Source organism: Trachypithecus francoisi, unplaced genomic scaffold (genome assembly GCF_009764315.1).
Source record: "Trachypithecus francoisi isolate TF-2019V2 unplaced genomic scaffold, Tfra_2.0 Lachesis_group14, whole genome shotgun sequence".
Taxonomy (NCBI): domain Eukaryota; kingdom Metazoa; phylum Chordata; class Mammalia; order Primates; family Cercopithecidae; genus Trachypithecus; species Trachypithecus francoisi.
Window position 1 is genome coordinate 34,122,745 of NW_022681459.1, and position 22,015 is coordinate 34,144,759.

At 40.3% G+C, this 22,015-nt stretch overlaps 1 protein-coding gene across 1 annotated transcript in view; it reads left to right on the plus strand.

Moving 5' to 3' along the window:
* FBXO7 (F-box protein 7) overlaps positions 1-13,503 on the plus strand; it is a 20,099-nt gene extending 6,596 nt beyond the window's left edge. Inside the window, exons 3-7 of the mRNA XM_033233941.1 lie at positions 1,563-1,646; positions 4,862-4,957; positions 7,164-7,340; positions 9,520-9,557; positions 12,817-13,503. Coding sequence (XP_033089832.1) covers positions 1,563-1,646; positions 4,862-4,957; positions 7,164-7,340; positions 9,520-9,557; positions 12,817-13,203 — 782 coding nt within the window. The 3' untranslated portion in view covers positions 13,204-13,503. The remainder of the gene's footprint in view (positions 1-1,562; positions 1,647-4,861; positions 4,958-7,163; positions 7,341-9,519; positions 9,558-12,816) is intronic.
* Positions 13,504-22,015: the final 8,512 nt, after the last annotated feature.

Sequence of the window (22,015 nt, forward strand, 5' to 3'; positions counted from 1 at the left end):
TGTTTATCTGTTTCATTTATTGAAGTTCTGTGTAAGATTCTGTTTGAAAAAAATGGTGGTTGTTTTTTTTTCCTGCTAAAATCTATTTTGAAAGCTACTGACTTATGCTGTCTTGATCTTTGAGATGTTGGATAGTTCTCATTCCCCTCTTAAGAAGTTTCTTTTTCTTTTTCTTTTTTTTGAGACAAGGTCTTGCTCTGTCACGTAGGCTGGAGTGCAGTAGCCAGAGCATGGATCATTGCATCCTTGACCTCCTGGGCTCAAGCGATGTTCCTCCTTGGCCTGCTGAGTGGCTAGGACCACAGGCGTGTACCACCACACCTGGCTATTTTTTATTTTATATTTTGTAGAGATGAAGTCTCACTGTGTTGCCCAGCCTGGTCTCGAAATCCTGGGTTCAAGCAGTATTCCTGCCTTGACCTCCCAAAGAGCTGTGAACCACACCTGGCCTCTTAAGAAATTTCTATTTCTTTAGTCATAAGATTCTTTGAAATGTTATTTAAAAGTCTGAAAACGTTAGGTTTAGTAGCTTTGGTGGTACTTCACGTTTGTCAGGACATGACTGTCTGATGACACTAGGACCTAGCAGTGTCTATTCAGCAGCTCATCATCATTAGCAAATGTAGCTTTTAGTTTGGCATTCTTGTACACAGAGTGTCAGCGGTTTCTGCCTTCGTCTAATCATTCTGCTACATCACATCATAACTTGCAAGGTTGAAGTTACCAAATAGTAAATGTGTAGTTGCAAATTTTGCCTTGATTTCTTATAAAAGCACTTAATGACGTGTATAATAACCTCTATTCATTAGACTCAGAATACTTAATATAAAAAGAATAACTACTGAATGTCTTGATGATTTCTTAATTTCTCATACTTTGTTTCTTTACTGTTCTTGGCAAATCAGCTCTTGGCAGACTTGCATGGCAGCCAGCCATTCCAGGATTGATTCTTTGAAAAGAGCAGTGTGTCTTTAAATCTTTCCTTCACTCCAGGCATCCTGCTTGGTGCACATGTGCACAAGCACATCACTGGGCTCTTTCATGGAATGAGTTGAAGTGCGCCTTTGTGTACATGATTAAAATGGAACCCTCTGGTGATGTCAAGAATATTGGTCCTTTGGGTCTGGAAGAGAGATGATGCTCTGAAAACTAGCAAGATTATTTTAATGAACAAGGGAGGACTCATTGCCAAGGGTTAAATAAAAGATAAATGGAGTTTTTAGTGACTTCATTAGAAATAATGATTTTATTGTGTTTAGTTGCCTCTGATTAGCCTTGTTGCGTATCTTTCAATTACTAATAAGCTGCTGCCTAGTGGATTTTATATAAAGATGCTTTCTGTAGTTTTTAAAGGTGGTGTTGTAGAGTGATTTTACTTCATGTGATGCCAGGTTTACACTTTTGAACTTGCTATCAGAGAAAGAAATAGGCGAAGAACAGTTTGTTTTGTATAATGTGTCCTTAGTATATTAGGAGCAAGGAAATGCAAGCCCATACTAAAAAAGAAAGGCAGTTGACGAAGTGACAGAATTTTTTATCATCTTTCTTTTGTTTATTTACAGCTACACTGAAAATCAACAATGAGATTAGAAGTGTGAAAAGATTGCAGCTGCTACCAGAATCTTTTATTTGCAAAGAGAAACTAGGTAATATAAACATTATTCAACTTTTGGAGTGAAACTCTGTGAAATTCGTGTAAGAAAAAAATCTGAAAGATAATGTTCAAAAGACAGAAAATTTCTATATGAGATTAAAGCATACTGAAGATAATGTGGTTTGCTTAAGAATGCAAAGGTTTAAAAAATGCAAAAGTTTTGCTTATAATTTGAGGAGTTTGTTTCTTTCCTGTTTTTCTTAGGGTCATAGAGTGCTGAATTACATTGTTATGAGATAACACTAGTATGTAAGTTATTACACTCTGATGATAGTTCATAGTTTCTGTACTAGTCTTTGGAGATCTCTCTGGTATCATATTTAACCAATATGGAGATCTGTGTTTCATGGAAGTAATTCAAGTTCATTATTAAAGATTATTGGAGGAAAAACTGCAATCAAAATCTTTGTTTAAACCTACATAAATTTGATTGCTGTTTTATACAGATTAATACTTTACCAAAAGTTTGCATTCTAGGTAAGGTTTTGCCTAAACTCTATAAAATTATTAATAGATGCAAACAAGACAGATTTTCCTTTTTATCATTTTTCAGTTAAACCAAACTGTGAGAGGCAGTTCCCGGTGGTTGGAGGAGAGGAAGGTGGAGAGGGGAACTGACATTTTTTAAGTGCCTGTTTCATTCTGTACTTGTGTCCGTACATATGTTATTCCATTTAATCTTCTTAGTAAACTTAGGAGGGTTTTAAGAGCCTAGTGGGAATGTTGTGGTACAGTGGGAAGATGGCATTTATAGCAGTCCTTTAGGAAAGGCTGGCTAGATTGACATTGTAGCTTTGAAGGTCTGAAGACTTACTCTTGTTCATTCCTAGGGGAGATCAGCCCTGAGAGATTGATTTATACTAACTAAAACTGATAGGAAAAGGAGACAGCAGAATACATATTTATAATGGTCTCTGGTTGGACGTAGAATCAGAACTTGGGCATTAGGTGAATTGAGCTTTTTTTTTTTTTTGAGATGCAGTCTTGCTCTGTCGCCAGGCTGGAGTACAGTGGTGCTATCTTGGCTCACTGCAACCTCCGCCCCCCGAGTTGAAGCAATTCTTCTGCCTCAGCCTCCCGAGTAGCTGGGAATACAGGCGCACACCACCACGCCCAGCTAATTTTTTTGTATTTTTAGTAGAGACAGGATATCACCATATTGACCAGGCTAGTCTCGAACTCCTGTCCTTGTGGTCTGCCCGCCTCGGCCTCCCAAAGTGCTGGGATTACAGGCGTGAGCCACTGCGCCTGGCCGAGTTGAACATTTAATGTCAGACTAGGCCAGAGTTTCTCAATCTTTTTATGATCACTTCCCAAAGGAGCCTTTGGAGATTTTTCCCCTCAATCTCTCTCCTTCATGAAATTTAATACCACAAATATATTTTATTTATGTACTGTGACCCTTTGAAGGATCACAAACCATATAATAGTTTTCAGCCTGTCAAGGACCAGTTTTTGCCCCTGTTGAAACTGCATAAACTGGACTGATGAATCTGTATAGATGGCTTTTATCATTAGGGTCAGAAAAACTTGAAATTCCTTGGCTCACCGTATAGGGAGGACCTTGTTATGGAGAGTAGAAATACTCTACACTCTACAGCAGTAGAGGTTTTATGCCCATTTTCTAGATCAGGAAACAGATCTAGAGGAAGCTAAGTTACTTAAGGGTCACAGAGCTAATCAGTGGTGAAATACAGGATTGGAATAGATTTGGCTGACTCCCAGCCTTTTAAAACAACTTTTACAGGAATGTAGCTCAGATTGCTCTTCTTTATCTGCTTTCTCTTAAATAAGGAAAAAGGAAATGGAAGGGAGGAGGAATGTTAAATACTGTTAAATTACAACTTTATGGACTGTTATAATGAAGTATTTTTAATAAAGTCTTTTACGTTGAGTAGGAATATGCTGCTCATTTGGCAAGTCATTTTAATGAATTTTTACTGTGGCTGATAGCACCTAGTAACTACAACTAGGCACTGTTATTTATCCTTTTATTCATAAGTTTCTAATTAAATAGTTATATACCAGGTTGCTGAAGGAAAAAATTCATTTAAAGAAAATCAGTTTTCACATTTGAAAAAACCCTTGAGCCAAGTTGATTTTTAAAAATGATACCTTGACAGCAAATTTCAGTTCAAGATTGCAAGTCACACAACAAAGATTTAGACATTAGCTGCGTGTCTCTTTCCTTCTTCTTGGGAATCCCGTTATACTGAGTGTTTTATTTGTTATAGATAGTGAAATACATAAATATGGAATGGGGAAGGAGCAAGCATAAATTGTCTACTGATACACTAGGCACTGCTCGTGGAGCTCTCAATTATAACAACGCTTACCGGGTGTAGTGGTGGTGTCTCCCTTAAACAGTTGAGTAAAAAGGTGAGGATCAGAGGGGCAGGTTATTTGTCCAAGGCTGTACACTTGGTAAATAGCAAAACAAGTGGGAACCTCAGCTGCAATTTGGTAGTGCGTCCATACTTTAATATGAGTCACGTGGGGATCTTATTAAACTACAGGTTCTGATTTGGTAGGTCTGCAGCGGGCCTGAGATTCAGTAGTTCTAAACAGTTCCAGGTATGGTCAATTCTGGTGATCTGTCACCCACATTTTGAGTAGCAGTGTGGTGGCTAAAAATGAGTGCTTTTGAGCCATACGGACTTGGGTTTGTGCACTCTTCTGCCACTAACCATGGGACTTTGAACAGGCTTTCTGTGCCTTGACCTGTTTTTAAAATGGAGATAGTAATTACTTAGGAAAGAACTTCTGATGTGAAAGTTTGAAAAATGCTTGACACAGGTGCTGATACATAGTCATCATGTGATAAATGCTATTAATTTACCAGGTTCTAAGCGTTACAGGAGCAGCTCTCCGCTGTATCCTCAGTGCCCAGCACAGATTGATAGCTATTCAGGAAATCTTCCTGTGTATGAATCTCACACAAGCTTTTTCTACAATTGCAGCCTATGAGCTAGAGAGGTTGGGCACAACTCTACTAATTTGATAGCATGGAATTTTTCGCTTTTATATCTAAGATTCAGTTTTATCAAGTCTTGCACTGTACTTCTTCCATGAAGGAATTTGGTTCATGCTTATCTTTGTGAATTATTTGTGAATATTTATTTGCCATGTTGATTGTGTTTGGCAGAAATAGAGGACAGTTTTTCCACTTGATTTTGGGTTTTGATTTTTCATTAAAAAATATTCTAGGGGAAAATGTAGCCAAGATATACAAAGATCTTCAGAAACTCTCTCGCCTCTTTAAAGACCAGCTGGTGTATCCGCTTCTGGCTTTTACCCGACAAGGTAAGAGATGAAATACTGTCTCAGTTCAAGGGACTATAAAGAATAGTAAGTATACTTAGTATTCTTGGTGGGTATGACATCTGACTGCCCTCTTTTCTGCTCCTAGTTAAATGTTCCTCTTTTAAGACTAAGCTTAACATTCCTTAAGTGCTATTTACTTTCTCTTTGTATCTCCATGCTATTTTGTACATATTTTTATTATCGACTCTTTTCCATGGACTATAATTGTTGATATGATTTCTTTCCACCTAAGGTTGGGAATATCTTGAAGGTAGGGAATATATCTTACTTTTGTATTCTTGTGGTCTAGCATGGGGTCAGGTACATAATAGATGCTCTTTCTCTCTATACACATATATTTATATATATGTGTGTATATATACACATATATATATATATGTGTGTATATATACACACATATTTATATATATGTGTATATATACACATATATTTATATATGTGTGTATATATGTGTGTATATATACACATATATTTATATATATGTGTATATATATACACACATATATATATATGTGTATATATACACACATATATTATATATGTGTGTATATATACACATATATATAAATATATGTGTGTATATACACACATATATATATATATATATGTGTATATATACACATATATATATATGTGTGTATATATATATATATATATGTGTATATATACACATATATTTATACACACACATATAAATAATATATGGTCTATAATTGGATCTGAGTTTTTTTTTTTAAACCATTTATTGGAGGCTCTATGCAGGCACTTTGTTGGGTATTTCACATGTATTCTTATTTACTGCTAATGACTTTGAAGTAAATTTTATGGTACTTATTTTATACATGATGAAATCATAATTCAGTAAGGTTTATAATTCACTCAAGATCCTTATATTAGCTTTCTCTTATTATTTTATTTTTTCTTTTGCAGTTAAAAAAATTTAAAATCTCAGTGACTTACAGTGAAATTTACTTCTTGCTCGTGTACATGTTGTGTGTGGGTTTGCTTTGGCTGAAGGAGTTGTCTTTATCTAGGACATGCTCCTCTTGTGGTAGAAGGAAAAGAATGCCAGTGGCCCAATTATGTGTTCGTTCAACGCTTTTGCCCAGAAATTATGTATGTCACTTCCACTCACATTTTATTGAAAAAATAAGACAAAAATGGCCAAGCCTGATGGTAGTGGGGTGGGGAAGTATAATTATGTGTAGGAAGTGATTGAGAACCATAATACTATCTACCACAATTCTCCAACTAGTAGGTAGTTTCTGACTTATGTGAATAGATAGTGGCTTTTATTTGCTCTCTGTGTGTAGGGAAGTAAGTAATATTTTTGGTGTCAAGTTGAGCGGTGGCATGTCTATTATAACAGTAGTCTTCTCTGTAGTTGGTGATGAGGGAAAGGAAGTAATGTCAATTGAAAAACACATGTAGATATGTCTTTCTTGGATTTTGATTATTTTTGCTAGTGGAAAATAGTATCACAAATATTTTGAAGGTGCTGATAACCAAAACATAATTTTCACTGAACTTGGAACGTGTTTTTCTTTTCCTTTCTTGGCTTTGTTTCTGAATTTATCTATCTCTTTTTAGCCTGCTAGACTTCAGATAATAGTAATTTGCTAACACTTGAGTGCTTATGCTTGGTGTGCCAAACATTGTTCTAAGCACTTAATACGTATTAATATGTTTACTTCTCACAACAACTCATTGAAGTAGGTGGGATGTAATATTAATCCATTTTACAGATGAAATTAAGTTAGAGTTTAAATAACTTGTCCAAAGGCACACAGTTAATAACTGGCAGGGAATCAGATATAAAAGCCAAGAATTATTTTCTGTAGTTGAATGAAGAAATTTTGTTGTATTGAATAATGTTTGAGACAGAAGAGGCCATTGGCTAGTATTTAGCAATTGTCATAGTTATTTGATTTATATTAAAAAGCATTTGTCTTTCTACTAAAACATCAAGGGAGTAAGGGCCTAGAGTTGTATGAGTTAGTAGTAATTATAGTCAAGCTGGGGTTAAGAATTTGTTGTAGATGATGCATACTTGGGGATAATTAAGAGTACCATCTAATTTTTTGCCACTTTAGAAAGGAACGGGTGGCAACTTTGTTGACTGTGTGGAGAAAGCCAGATGTTCTTTACTCAGTAATACCTGTTACTTCTCTTTTTTTCCTTTTAGCACTGAGCCTACCAGATGTATTTGGGTTGGTCATCCTCCCATTGGAACTGAAACTACGGATCTTCCGACTTCTGGATGTTCGTTCCGTCTTGTCTTTGTCTGCAGTTTGTCGTGACCTCTTTACTGCTTCAAATGACCCGCTTCTGTGGAGGTTTTTATATCTGCGTGATTTTCGAGGTGATTTCCATAATGACATATTCACAAGAAAAGGCTCTTTCTTATTGTCTTAATTACTCAGCTCACCAAAAGTTTTTAGTTGTAGGATTTTTCTGTTGCAAATAATTTTAATAGCCTTAAAGAGACTGACTCTAAGCTTCATATACCTTTGCCTGTGTCCCTAAAACTCTCTCATTTTTGTATTTTGCACAACACAAATCGCTCATTAGTGTAAGAAGATTATTTCAGGATAGAAGAATGGAAGTAAGACAAGCTTATTTTCTCGCTAGAGACAATAGTCAGCATCTGACTTAGAAATGAGCTGGCATTTCTGAACTGCTTTCATGGTTGAGACCAGTGTGTAAGTTAAGAAAGTTTTGTTGACCTGTGCCATGTTGCCAGGGCAGCTTTATTTCTGTATGGTCACATTGTGGTGACCTGGTAATTATTGTGGCAGTGATGACGGTAGAACTTGTGCATCAGGATTTCCTGCTACAAGGCCAAAAGCCTGATTGTGGAACTTTTTTTCTGCTGCCACCATTTTACTACATATTGGTGTTTTCAGATTGTTTGACCCTGGGGTGGGTCATGAAATCCATTTAATGGGTCATGTTACAAAAAAACAAAACCCACAATGGAAAAATCCATATTTATTTTATAAATAGCATTCCTATTTATAAAATAGGAGTAGACTTCTATTTCAATTATGTATAGGTAGGTGCATACTGTGTTGCAATGTAAAATTTTTATGTGGTTTACATAAATGTTTGAATGATAGTGCTATATGTGATGTTAACACATACTACCTTAGTAACTGTAAAAAGCTGGTGGGTAGATAGCTCCCTTAAAAAAAATGTAGAGTCATTTGGATTGCTACAATGTTTTTTTCTTTTAAAATTTCAAAACGTAAGAAGTGTAAATGACCTGGTTTGTTCCTTTTCCTCTTCTTTGATTCCTGAGGTCCTCTTTTTGCTTTATTTATGCCCCTGAATTTGACATTTAAAATGTTATTTTGTCACAATTGGCAGCAAGAAAGCATCATCTCAAAAAATAATTCATTTTATTTTATTTTATTTTTTTGAGACAGGATCTAGTTGTGTTGCCCTGGAGTGCAGTGGCGCAATCATGCTTACTGCCACCTCCAACTCCTGGGCTCAAGTGATCCTCCCTCCTCAGCCTCATAAGTAGCTGAGACTATAGGCATGCACCCCCATACCTGGCCAACTTTTTTGTTTGTTTATTTTTAGTGGAGACAAAGTCTTGCAGTGTTGCCCAGACTGGTCTCCAACTCAAAAAAGAATTAAAAATGTAGTAAAAAAGAAAAGGCAGAATGACTGATGTATATGGAAGCACTGAGAAAAAGCAGGGTATGATATAAATACTCCTAAAAGGAACAAATACCCTTTCACTTGTATATTCAAGTTTAGGATTAAAGCACAATTATTCTTTAATTTTTAGATTGTTTCCCACAAGCTCATTTGTAAGCTGTTCCGATTTTTCTATAGATATAATGTTAATGGGGCCAGAGCTTTTATAAATCTTACTTCCTTGCTAATGTAGTAACTTGTAGAGAAGATACCATCTTTTATCCAAACACTTTTGTATACTTAAAGTTGAATGGGTTTCTTTTTCCCCATTTCACATATTTCAAATAAATAAGTACATTAAAAAATACTTAGTTATGGTCATGCTTCTGATAGCCGAGTCATTCAGGACATGGTTGGGAGAAAATAGTGTAACCAGAATATGGATGAAAGACTAAGTCAGTGTGACCTCCAGTAATGAACATGGGCTGTAATACAGAAACTCTGAGGCTACCCAGTTTGGTGTAACATGAGACATTGGATTAGAAGCAGGTGACACGCCTAAATGAGATTAGGGGGAGAAGATACAGTGTAGAACCAGTTAATGAACAAAGAGAGTAGCCACGTTTCTGCATAGTCCCTGAGGAATCACTGCATTGAATTACCGTGTAGCACAGAGCAGCGGTGATCACCCTTAACCATCAAGAAAGTGTTTGAATTAGATAAGAAAATACGAATGATACAGTGTGTGTTATATAAATTATTCGTTTTTTTTTCTTTTTTTCTCATGCTTAATGGGTAAGTTTCACTTTTCTTAGGAGAAAAACAAAACCCATTGTTTAATGCTGGATGAATGAAATGTTTTTAAATCCTTATTTTTCATTTTTCCTTTGTAGACAATACTGTCAGAGTTCAAGACACAGATTGGAAAGAAGTAGGTATTTTTAAATATTAAGGCTAATGTCCATAACACAGAAATGACTAGTGAATTAATATATTAAGGGTATATTTTCACTTTTATATGATGTAATGAAATCTGTTTTCTTTTTTTTTTTTTTTTTTTTTTTTTTTTTTTTTTGAGGCAGAGTCTCGCTCTGTCGCCCAGACTGGAGTGCAGTGGCACAATCTCGGCTCACTGCAAGCTCCGCCTCCCGGGTTCACGCCATTCTCCTGCCTCAGCCTCCCGAGTAGCTGGGACTACAGGCGCCCGCCACCTCGCCCGGCTAGTTTTTTTGTATTTTTAGTAGAGACGGGGTTTCACCATGTTAGCCAGGATGGTCTCGATCTCCTGACCTCATGATCCGCCCGTCTCGGCCTCCCAAAGTGCTGGGATTACAGGCTTGAGCCACCGCGCCCGGCCGAAATCTGTTTTCATTTAATTTACTGCTAAATTTCAGTAAATGAAAATGTTTTAAACTTTTACTTTAGACTCAGTCCTTATTTTCTTATAATTATATGGAAAAAATGTTAACACAATGATTATTTTTCATATTTACTTATTGTAAAACATTGTTTTGTTGCAACAAAATTTAAATGAATTGTCTTTGCGCTGGAGTAGTCATCAGCTGTTCAGCTAGTTAAAATAGTACCTTATGAAAAGAATATATTATATTGTTTCATAAGGTACTATTCTAAGGTCTCCATAACAGAAACTGCAAGGTAGAGCAGCAAGTGCTGATGGAGAAGCTGCTGCAAGTTATCCAGAAGATGTAGCTAAAATCACTGATGAAGGTGGCTGCATTACACAACACATTTTCAGTGTAGATGAAACAGCTTTCTATTGGAAGAAGACGCCATCTATTTCATAGCGAGAGAGAAGTCAGTGCCCAGCTTCAAAGGACAGGCTGACTCTTTTGTTAGGGACTAATGCAGTTGGTGATTGTTGAAGCCAGTGCTTGTTGACCATTCTGAAAATCCTAGGGCCCTTAACAATTATGCTCACTCAGGCTGGGTGCGGTGACTCACGCCTGTAATCCCAGCACTTTGGGAGGCCGAGGCAGGCGGATCACCTGAGGTCAGGAGTTCGAGACTATCTTGGCTAACACGGTGAAACCCTGTCTCTACTAAAAATAAAAAAAATTGCCGGGTGTGGTGGTGCGCATCTGTAATCCCAGCTACTCAGGAGGCTGAGGCAGGAGAATCGCTTGAACCCGGGAGGCAGAGGTTGCAGTGAGCCGAGATCGCTCCATTGCACTTCATCCCAGGAGACAGTGCAAGACTCTGTCTCAAAAAAAAAAAAAAAGAAAGAAAAAAGGAATTATGCTAAATCTGTGCCTTTGCTCTGTAAATGGAACAACAAAGCCTGAATGACAGTACATAGTTTATGGCATGGTTTACTGAATACTTCAAGTCCACTATTGAGGCCTACTGCTTATAAAAAATACTCCTTTTAAAATACTACTTCTCATTGACAATGCAGCCAGTCATCCCACATCTCTGATGGTGATGTGCAAGGAGATTAATGTTTTCATGTCAGCAAACACAACTGCATTCTGAAGCTCATGGATCAAGGAATAATTTTGACTTTGAATCTTATTATTTAAGAAATATATTTTGTAAGGCCATAGTTGCCAGAGACAGTGATTCCTGATGGATCTGGAGAAAGGAAACTGAAAACCTTTTGGAAAGGATTTACCCTTCTAGATGCCATTAAGCATATTCAGGATTCATGGGGGGAGATGAAATATCAACATTAACAGGAGTTTGGAAGTTGATTCCAATCCTCATGGATTACTTTGAGGGGTTCAAGACCTCAGTGGAGGAGTGCAGATGTGATGGACCTAGCAAGAGAGCTAGAATTAGAAGTGGAGCCCGAAGATGGGACTGAATTGCTGCAATCTCACAGTCAAACTTGAATGGATGAGAACTTGCTTCTTATGGATGAAGAGAGAAAGTGGTTTCTTTTTTAAAAAAATGTCGGCCGGGTGTGGTGGCTCACACCTGTAATCCCAGCATTTTGAGGGGCCGAGGTGGGCGGATCACGAGGTCAGGAGATTGAGACCATCCTGGCTAACATGGTGAAACCCCATCTGTACTAAAAATACAAAAAATTAGCCGGGCGTGGTGGCGGGCACCTGTAGTCCCAGCTAACTTGAGAGGCTGAGGCAGGAGAATGGTGTGAACCCGGGAGGTTGAGCTTGCAGTGAGCCAAGATCGCACCACTGCACTCCAGCCTGGGCAACAGAGCAGTGAGACTCCATCTCAAAAAAAAAAGAGTCAGTAGTTTTTGGGTTACAGGTGGTTTTTGGTTACATGGATAAGTTCTTGAGTGGTGATTTCTGAGATTTTAGTGCACCCGCCACCCAAGCAGTGTAAACTGTACCCAAGATGTAGTCTTTTAGCCCTCACCTCCCTCCCAGCCTTTCCCCCTAAGTCCCCAGAGTCCATTATGTCATTCTTATGCCTTTGCATCCTCATAGCTTAGCTCTCACAAGATTTGGTTTTCCATTCTTGAGTTAATTCACTTAAAATAATGGCCTCCAGCTGCATCCAAGTTGCTGCAAAAGACATTATTTCATTCCTTTTTATGGCTGAGTAGTATTCCATAGTATATATATACCACCTTTTCTTTATCAGTGGTTTCTTGGAATGGAATCTATTCCTGGACGACAAAGGATTTCGAATATGACATAAATTTAGTTGACAAAACAGAAGCAGGGTTTGAGAAGGTTGACTCTGATTTTGAAAGTTTGACTGTGGGTAAAATGCGATCAAACAGCATTGCATGTACAGATAAATCTTTCATGAAAGGAAGAGTCCGTCAATGTGGCAAACTTCACTGTTGTCTTATTTTAAGAAATTGTCACAGCCACTTCAGCCTTTAGCAACCAGCACCCTGACCCATCAGCAGCAATGAACGTGGAGGCAAGACCCTCTACTAGCAAAAAGATTGCAACTTGCTAAAGACTCAGGTGATTGTTAGCATTTTTTTATCAATAAAGTATTTTTAAGGTATGTACATTGTCTTTTTAGATATAATGCCATTGCACACTTAGTATAGTAAACACAGGATTTATATACACTGGGAAACCAAAAAATTTGTGTGACTTGGTTTATTGCATTGGTTTGGGACTAAATCCACAATATCTCTGAGGTGTACCTATAGATCTTTACTATGAAAGCAAATTAGAACTACAGGGAAACATCCAGATCACTTACCTTATCTTGTTCTTTTATTTTTCTTTTTTCTACAGCTGTACAGGAAGAGGCACATACAAAGAAAAGAATTCCCCAAAGGGCGGTTTGTGATGCTCCTGCCATCGTCAACTCACGCCATTCCATTCTATCCCAACCCCTTGCACCCTAGGCCGTTTCCTAGCTCCCGCCTTCCTCCAGGAATTATCGGGGGTGAATATGACCAAAGACCAACACTTCCCTATGTTGGAGACCCAATCAATTCACTCATTCCTGGTCCTGGGGAGACGCCCAGCCAGTTCCCTCCACTCAGACCACGCTTTGATCCAATTGGCCCACTCCCAGGACCTAACCCCATCTTGCCAGGGCGAGGCGGCCCCAATGACAGATTTCCCTTTAGACCCAGTAGGGGTCGGCCAACTGACAGCCGCCTGTCATTCATGTGATTGATTTGTAATTTCATTTCTGGAGCTCCATTTGTTTTTGTTTCTAAACTACAGATGTTAACTCCTTGGGGTGCTGATCTCGAGTGTTATTTTCTGATTGTAGTGGTGAGAATTTTACTCCCAGAAGCCTTTTAAGAGATATATTTACAGCCCTAGGGGTGGTGTGACCCGAAGGTTCCTTTGTGGCAAGGTTGGCCTTGGGAATAGTTGGCTGCTGATCTCCCTGCTCTTGGTTCTCCTCTCGATCGAAGGTTGTTTTCTGATGCTGTTCTTACCAGATTAAAAAAAAAGTGTAAATGACATGGTGGTCTTGATTTTTATTACAGAAAGATATGTAATAAATATTGAGAACAGATACACAGTGTTATTTGGACATTTCAGAATTATCAGAACACAGCATAGGCAGATAATTTTTGTAAGGGGTTTCTGTTTTTGTTTCTGTTTTTTTTTTTTTTTTTTTTTGTTCATTTTAGCAGTGCTCTTTTTCAAAGGCCTGATTTATGAACTGAATGAAAGCAGCTAGTTTGGTTGAACTGGACTTGGGGTGGGTGCTTTGGCCACACACCCACTCAGGTCCACCTCTTCTCTCTCTGCAGCTCTTTCTTGGGTTCTGTGGTGGAACTTTCTGGGCTGTGAAGCAATGTTGTTCAAAGGCCGTTTGGTATTAGGGACTCCTGTTTGTGGCTCCTGGGATGAGGTGGTTATGATTTTGTTTTCCTTGTGTTTTGAACACTTAGCCCCTAATTTGTAATGTAAGTAGATGATATCTTTTTAAAAAGTTTTACTGCTGTGAGTGCTAATCAGGTATTGTTCTTCAAAGACAGCCTCTTATTTGAAGAACATTTTGCTTTTCAGGCTTAAATATACAAAATTCAAGATTTATTTTTTCTACAACAAGAAAAAGGCCAAACACAAATGACTTATACAAACAACTATAGAAACATGCTATAGTGACAAAATCTGATTCACAACATAGGAATAAACCACTACTAGCATCTACAGAAAATAGGAATATTGCCAATGTCTTCCTGCTTTTTTAAAAATTGTTTTGCATATAAGGAAATGGCTTGGAATGTGACGTGCTGCAAGAATATTTTGAGTCCTACATACAAGTGAATTTTTTTTTTTTTTTGCTACACATGTATATTGAGATTTTTTTTTTATCATCACAGTGAAGAAAATTCAGTCAATATGATTTTCTTGAGGCCTGTTACTTTTAGTAGCTTAATGTATAGTAAAGGATTGGAGTTGTTGACATTTGTTTCTGTGGTATTTTGTAATATCTGAGCTACAGGACAGCCTTTTAAAAATGTGTTCACTAGATGCCATATGGCTTTAATTGGGTCTAACAAGGTCCTCCTGAAGCTTTGTTGGGTCCATATACTAGTTCTCTGATACATTTCTTTGTGGCTTTGCAATGTTACGTTGCACTATACGGGTGTGTAGTGGGTGTGGGAGGACGTGGTGATGACCAGAAGCACCAAATACTATAAAACAACAAGTGTTCGGAATGCAGTCTTTTTCGAGTGGCCCTTGAGAGCTGCATGGATGGTGCTGGTGTCCTGTGGATACTGGTGCTGCTTTCCATCCTTACCGCAGACTAACTGGCAGACATTACAAATCTCACTTAGTTTAGGATATTGTCAGTATGCCTAAACCGAAATTTGCAGATCTCTCACAATAGTTTTTTTTAATAATTCTTAAGACAATCCTCAAAGCATTTCCTCTTAAAAAGCTGAATTTATAGTTAGAAGCTTGTGAAGTCCTACATTCTTGTCATTAAACTGAGACTTGAGCTGTATGTATTGCTGGTGTATAATGAGAGGAAAATCGTAGTTTCGCAGTAGCCTGTTTGTTCACTGCACGATTTTCTGAGATCACGTGGATGTATTGTAATGGAAGCAAGCAAGAGTTTAGAGTGCCACAGCAACGCATCTTAGTAAGATGTGGTTCGACATCATTGATATGTCCTACGCCTTTCTGTAGCCCCTTATTTTCCCCTTTTTTTTTTTTTTTTTTTTGAGATGGAGTCTTGCTCTGTCGCCAGGCTGGACTGCAGTGGCATGATCTCGGCTCACTGCAACCTCTGCCTCCTGGGTTCCAGCGATTCTCCTGCCTCAGCCTCCCGAGTAGCTGGGACTACAGGTGCGCACCACCGTGCCCAGCTAATTTTTGTATTTTTAGTAGAGACGAGGTTTAACCATGTTGGCCAGGATGGTCTTGATCTCTCGACCTCGTGATCTGCCTGCCTTGGCCTCCCAAAGTGCTGGGATTACAGGTGTGAGCCACTGTGCGTGGCCTCCTCTTTTATTAACAGGAGCTTTCTCTGCCCCATTCCCCTCATTTATAAATGGAAGTTTGCTGGGAATCAAATCATGGAAGGTGTCTTTCCAACTTAAGATTTTGATATTCTTTGTGTAAAAACTGTTGAATTCTGACTCTTGCCAATTCCTGAGACCACTGCTTTGCTTATTACCTCTGTAATTCTTTAATGGAGCTGGACATTTCTTTTTTTTTTTTTTTTTTTTTGAGACGGAGGCTCGCTCCGTCACCCAGGCTGGAGTGCAGTGGCCGGATCTCAGCTCACTGCAAGCTCCGCCTCCCGGGTTCACGCCATTCTCCTGCCTCAGCCTCCCAAGTAGCTGGGACTACAGGCACCCGCCACCTCACCCGGCTAGTTTTTTTGTATTTTTTAGTAGAGACGGGGTTTCACCGTGTTAGCCAGGATGGTCTCGATCTGCTGACCTCGTGATCCGCCCGTCTCGGCCTCCCAAAGTGCTGGGATTACAGGCTTGAGCCACTGCGCCGGGCCGACATTTCTTCTTTTGCTCACTATACTCAGGGCGCAGCACTAAGGCTTGCCTCTCTCCTACTCTAGGCAGTAGCGGCCCAGTTACAGAGCTTCAGAGAGGAGCTGGGCGGGTCCCAGTGCTCTGCTGTGCCAAATGCATGAGCAGTGCTTCTTTGTGTAGTCTTCAGTTGACTGTAGAAGATGAGTGGATGAGATCATTGGGAAGTACTGGGTAAGTCACATAGAACAAGGATTTGATTTACACTGACTAGCTTAAATGTCACTCCTGAGATTCCCCAATAGGTTACAGCACTTAGTTTCTGCTAATCCATAGCAAAACATAGTACGTTAACTGAGTGCCAAAGAATTGTGATCTTGCTTCTGCTCTAGACTCAGTGAAAGACCATGGAGAGCAGACACTTAGAATGTGAGAGTATGGAAACAAATTACAGTTGGGAAGATTAATCAGTGTAAAAACAATGAAAGGGATTTAGGATTTTCAAGGATTAAAATGTGTAGCCAGGTGCAGTGGCCCTCACCTATAATCCCAGCACTTTGGGAGGCCTAGGTGGGGAGGATTGCTTGAAGCCAGGGGTTTGAGACCTGCCTGGGCAATATAGCAAGACCCTGTCTCTATAAAAAATAAGTGTATTTTATACACATGTTGTAGAAAGAATGTTTAGTTTTAGATTGATTTCCCTTACAGGAATGCCTCACCAGTTCCAAAAAATATTTCCCAACCACTTTCTTCTTTTCCTCTTGGCCAGTTTATCTCAATACAAGGTCTGAGTGTCCACAGCTCATCTCTTTCAGCTGCGTGGAAACAGCCAGTGCATGGAAACAGAAGGGAGCCTCTGTGTCTCTTATGCGTTGTGTTTGATAAATGGACGACTTTAACTTACTTGTTGCCCAGCCTTCCAGTTTGTCTCCTACCAAACCAAAAGTGCTGCCTTCTATTAGAGTCCAAATGTTAGACTGAAACACTTGTATCAGCAGCAACTTAGGAGTCTAGGACAGCTTTTGACGGTGTAATTAGTAACCAGCCAGCTTGCCCTCTAGGATAAAGGAAAAGCAGAGACTCGTGTGAAAGTGCTCTTAGGCAATGAGCTCTGCCTCCAGGATAATTAAGCCGCCGCTTGTATATGCAAGGCTGACTTACCGAGCTTAACCCGTGACTAACCTGCATCCTTTCACCAATTCAGAACACATAAAATGAGCCACCAGTGTTTTATGAAGTTGAATAAAGCATAAGAGATTAGTCTGCCCTCGGGCACTGGAAGGGGCAGGTCCTGAAAGGACATGGTGTGCTCCTGCGCTGGTTCCAGCTGAGGCTGTGCTGTTTGGAAACTGCTGTGTTTGTTGTGTGAAGCACAATCTGTGTACTTGCTTTCCTTGGTCCTGGACCTTGGCTGCCTAAGCTGTGGAGTTGTCCTGGTCTGCCCACTCCAACGTCCCTGACCGATGCTGACAATGGCAACTCGCCTACGGCTCACAGCCCTGCAGTCACCTTACCTTCTTGTAGGCCCCAAGGAGCAGTCTCATGTTCTCATTCTCCCATTCCTCTTCAGATTCAGTTTAGAAGAGGTCTTTTTGAGGTTGAAAACCTGACATTGATTTTCTGCTGCTGCTTTCTCAATTATCTCATTTTATTGGGTTTCGGTTGGTTTGAGTCTGTTCTTGGGCAAGTCACTTCCATATATTGATACTCTTAGAAAAATATCCTTTTATTTCAATCTTAATACTTTTGTTTGGATTTTATTTCATAGTTTTCTAGGAGGGCTGAGCTAAATCATGTCCTGAACACCTGCTGGGTGCCAAGCAATGTGCTCTGAGCTTCACTCTCTTGACCCGTGCACAAGATACCTGCACTAGCTTGCCAGATGAGAACTTCCAGAAGGCAGTTGATGTTCAGTTTTATGGGGTTTGCTGCTGTGTTTGTTACTATGCGAGTGAAGACTTCTCATCCTCTTAAATTTTGGAAAGATAGAACTGAGTGTTAGTTCTATCTTGAATGTATCTGAAGATTAGTTAATTCAGCAGGAACTGAATGTTAGGCTAGAGAATGTAGTAACGAAGAGAATCTAGGGAACTGATGGAAGAGAAAGGATATTCCACTGTTCCTGGAAAGCTGATTTTACGTTTAACCAAAGTATAGTACCATTTTATCGTGCTGACGGGAGGAAGATCTGGAAGAACTTTTCTGTGGCTGGTAGAGCTGTCCACTAAGGCTGCATTTTTAAATCCCTGTTCATTGTGCACAAATCAAATAGGTCTTTGTTGTGTTTCTGCTTCCCCGAGTCAGCTTGGAGGGAAAATGCTAGCCTTTATCTGGCTCAAAGTTGCGAAACAAAGCAAAAAAAAACAAAAAACAAAAAACAAACAAAAAAAAAAAACCAAAAAACAACAAACATAACATTTTAGAGTCTATATAGCATGACTCCCCTCTCCCTCCTTTTTGCCCTTTCCCATTTCAAAATGTCACAGTTATTAAAGGTTACATTTTTGGAAGGGACACGTGCTAGCCTGTGTGACAAAACCACCATTTTGGGGTCACCATGAGACCTACGTGCCCTTGGTTTCTGTGTTCCTACACAGACCAATGGGGAAATTATTTAAACATGTTGGCTGTAAACTAGTGTTATGTCATGCATCTGGATGTATCTGTGCATGGTTATAAAAATCAGGATGCCTGGCCTGATTTGGAGTTTAGAAGGAGTTTCTGCTGCTGTTGTACGCAGATACTGGAGTATCTGGGAGATATCCTTTGAATGCGGAGGTGTATCTGAGGACAAAGGACAGAATATAGGAATAGAGGAGGATTTAGGCCATGTGGTCATTGTTCACGGGGCCGCTAGTTTTGTTCGCTAAAGGAGTGGGTTCTTAGCTGTGTTGGAGACTATAGCACACCCATACCAGTACTGTTTCTCATGCAGTGGCTTTCCCACACAGCCCAGCTCAGGTTGCTGGTCTCACTTCAAAGTGCACTCAAGTGGGGACATTGACAAAGATGCAGGTTCTGGGTCCTGTGACCAGAAATTCTGACTCCTTTGGTCCGAAATGAAGCTTCATCTGCCTTTGTAACTAGCTCTGCCCATGGCCATGGCCCACACGTTGAGAAACTTTGGCCAGCCTATTACCATTCAGTTGTGTGTTTTGAGCTGTCTTTTATTACTAAGTGAAAATTGGGTGAGATGGTTGAAGAGGGATGATTGCCACAGGGGTTTCCTGTGTTCTTAATCTCCTGAAACTTGTGGACCTCGTGGTTACATCCTGCCCTACAAGTTTTCTCTGACCCGTTTATTCAGGATGTCGCACAGCATTATTTATTAATATTTGAAAGGTCTACCCCTGAGAAAGGAGGGTGGATAGATTTTGTTTAAGTGGCAGGAACTGAACTTCAACTCCTGTAGCTCTCTGTGCTTGGATCTTGTAATAGGCTCCTCTTATAAGCAGTGCCCCATGCCCTTCTAATGGGGAAGCCGCACCTGCCCTTGTCAGGAAAGAAGGGGGAAGGGCCCAGGAACCCTCAAGTCTGAGAGGCTGATATTCTGGTTCTCTCATCGTGTGACTTATACCAGTGACCCCTATCTTCTTGGGGACAAGTCGGGAAGCCATTCTCTTGAAGCAGGTTTTCAGACAACTATGAACTGATCACGAGGTGACAGATTTTAGGATGTGCATTTGCCAATTCCCAGTTATTATCCAGGCATGTATGTGTATGTGTGTGCATTTAAGTAATGGGACTCCTAGAATCATTGGCTAATCATCAAACCTTACGTTAATCAATATTTATACTCTCTTCTGTTAGATTTCTTTTAACAGAATAGCTTTAAAAGGTACCCGCATCTGACGTTTTGAATTTCACCTCCTGTCTCTTTTCCTCATGCCCCACTTGGCTTTCTTCAGAAGCTGTAAGGGAGCGGTGAAAGAGTTAAGTGAGCAGCCGCAGGAGGACGAAGCAAAGTTCTACCGGATTATAAATGGTCTGATCTATTCCTTGCCATCACCTGACCTCCCCCAAGCATGACTGTGGGATATTGACCTCAGGACCCCCACCTCCACCCACCTTGGGGGTCTAGGAGAATGTGTTGAGAGCGATGCCTGCAAAGCAGCAGCTTCATGTGTCTGACTGCCCACTGCATCATCTCAGCTGCCTCTAGATAGGATTCTGGCAGCTCCTGGCCATACTATTCTGTTGCATTGCGCAGGCTGAGCAAAAAGAAGGGAGATGTGTTACTGGGCAGAGTGAGCTCCAGACATGCCAGACATGCAGGGACTGTCCTATAACATGGAACTCAGCCGAACGTGGAGATATAGAGTAAGGGTGATGGGCTTTTGGGCACTAGAAAGAGTACAGGGCCTTCAGCTGTTCACTTCTCACCTCACACAATGGCTATTTTATTTGCTGCGGATCCTCGCCAGTGTTAATCAGACCTGAGCCTACCAGTCTCCAGCTGCCAAATTATGGCTCCCGATGGTCACTGGCAATTGACTTATCTGATCTTTCTTATGCCAGGTCTGCTACTTATTATTGAATCCCAGACCAAGGGTCTTGAACAAGAGGAGAGAGAGGACTTCTGAATTTTCCTGGGGTCTCGCACTTAAATCCAGACCTGATCATGAGTGAGGGAAGAGGGCAATGTGAAGAGGACCGCCCTAAAGGCCAGGTGGCTTTCTGGCAGCCAGGGGCACAGCTAGCACTTTCGATACTGAGCCAGTCTCCAGCCAATAACCTGTCAAAAGCCAGCTTGAAGGCAGGCTTTTCTGAGGTTGAGAGTTCTAAGTGATCCAATGCCCACAGAAGGAGAGGGTCTCTGGCCCTGATGTCACCACTCCAGTTTGGTTTTGGAGGACCAAAAAGAAGATGATTGCTTTTATGCTCCTGGGAACCTGGATGGATCTCGGCTGATTACCAAGCAATCTACATTGCTTGTACATAACTAGAAGCTGCTCCAGGCCAGAGCCACTTCCATTTTTACCTCCCTCTCTCCCTTCGCCGTGGACAGCAAAAGGAAGACATATCTTGGGTTGCAAAGTGGGAGGCAAGGGGCTAACATAGCTATGTTCTAATATCTTGGGCTCTCTTCGAGACCAGGAGGCTGCTTCTGGCACCTACAATGTTTCTAGCACCAGGTGCTTGGTGATTTAGGTCACCCCTGAACCCTATCTAAGCATGAGGGGCAGGCTGGTACAGGGGAAAGAGCACTGGGAAGGGAGTTAGCCGACTTTTTCCAGCTCTGCAGCTAACTTATTGAGTCAAATCAGTTTGGATTTAACAAAGCTGATTTCTTTCCTGCAGGAATTCCAAAAGCCTTTGACATACATTATATACAATTCATCTCCAAAAAAGAAATACAAACAGCAGTTCCTAAACATATTTGACCATGGGGCCCGTTTTGACATTGAGTAACATACCAACACCTTTCTGTACAGAGTTTGTGAGACGCCAAACTAGAAGTGACTACCATTGCACTTCAGATCCTGTGTCATTGATCTGTTGCTTCTCTCTGGTTCCCAACAGATCGGTAAAAAGGAAACGGCATTCCTGGGGGGAGGCCAGAGAGACCAAACAGTGGTGTGACAGAATGGGTACAGGAACCCGAACCTGACCCTGTCCTTGGGAAGTCCCGGGCCTCTTTCTCTTCTGTGAACTAGTCTTTATTCCTAGAAGAACCTGTGATCTGCTCTTGGCTGTCCAAATAAGAATAATGCTCTGAGTATGAGTGGCATGACAAGGGCCCCTCTGTTTCTGTCGTGTTCTCAAAGACCCCACTTGTCATACAGGGTCTCATTTCTTTCTTGGCTTCAGGACCCCACTAGTGGCCAAGTGTGATGGGGGCCTTTGCCTGCCTGGTCTAAGGGCAAGTCTTGAGCATGGATGGAACTAGTGTGGGCAGGTGGCGAGTTCCCCTGGCTGGGATTTTCTTTTTTTTGTTTGCAAAACACTGTTAAAAGATTATTGCCTCCTGTATTGCTGAGGTCTGACTACAGTGTCTGCATTTGATGGAGGTAGGGCAAGGC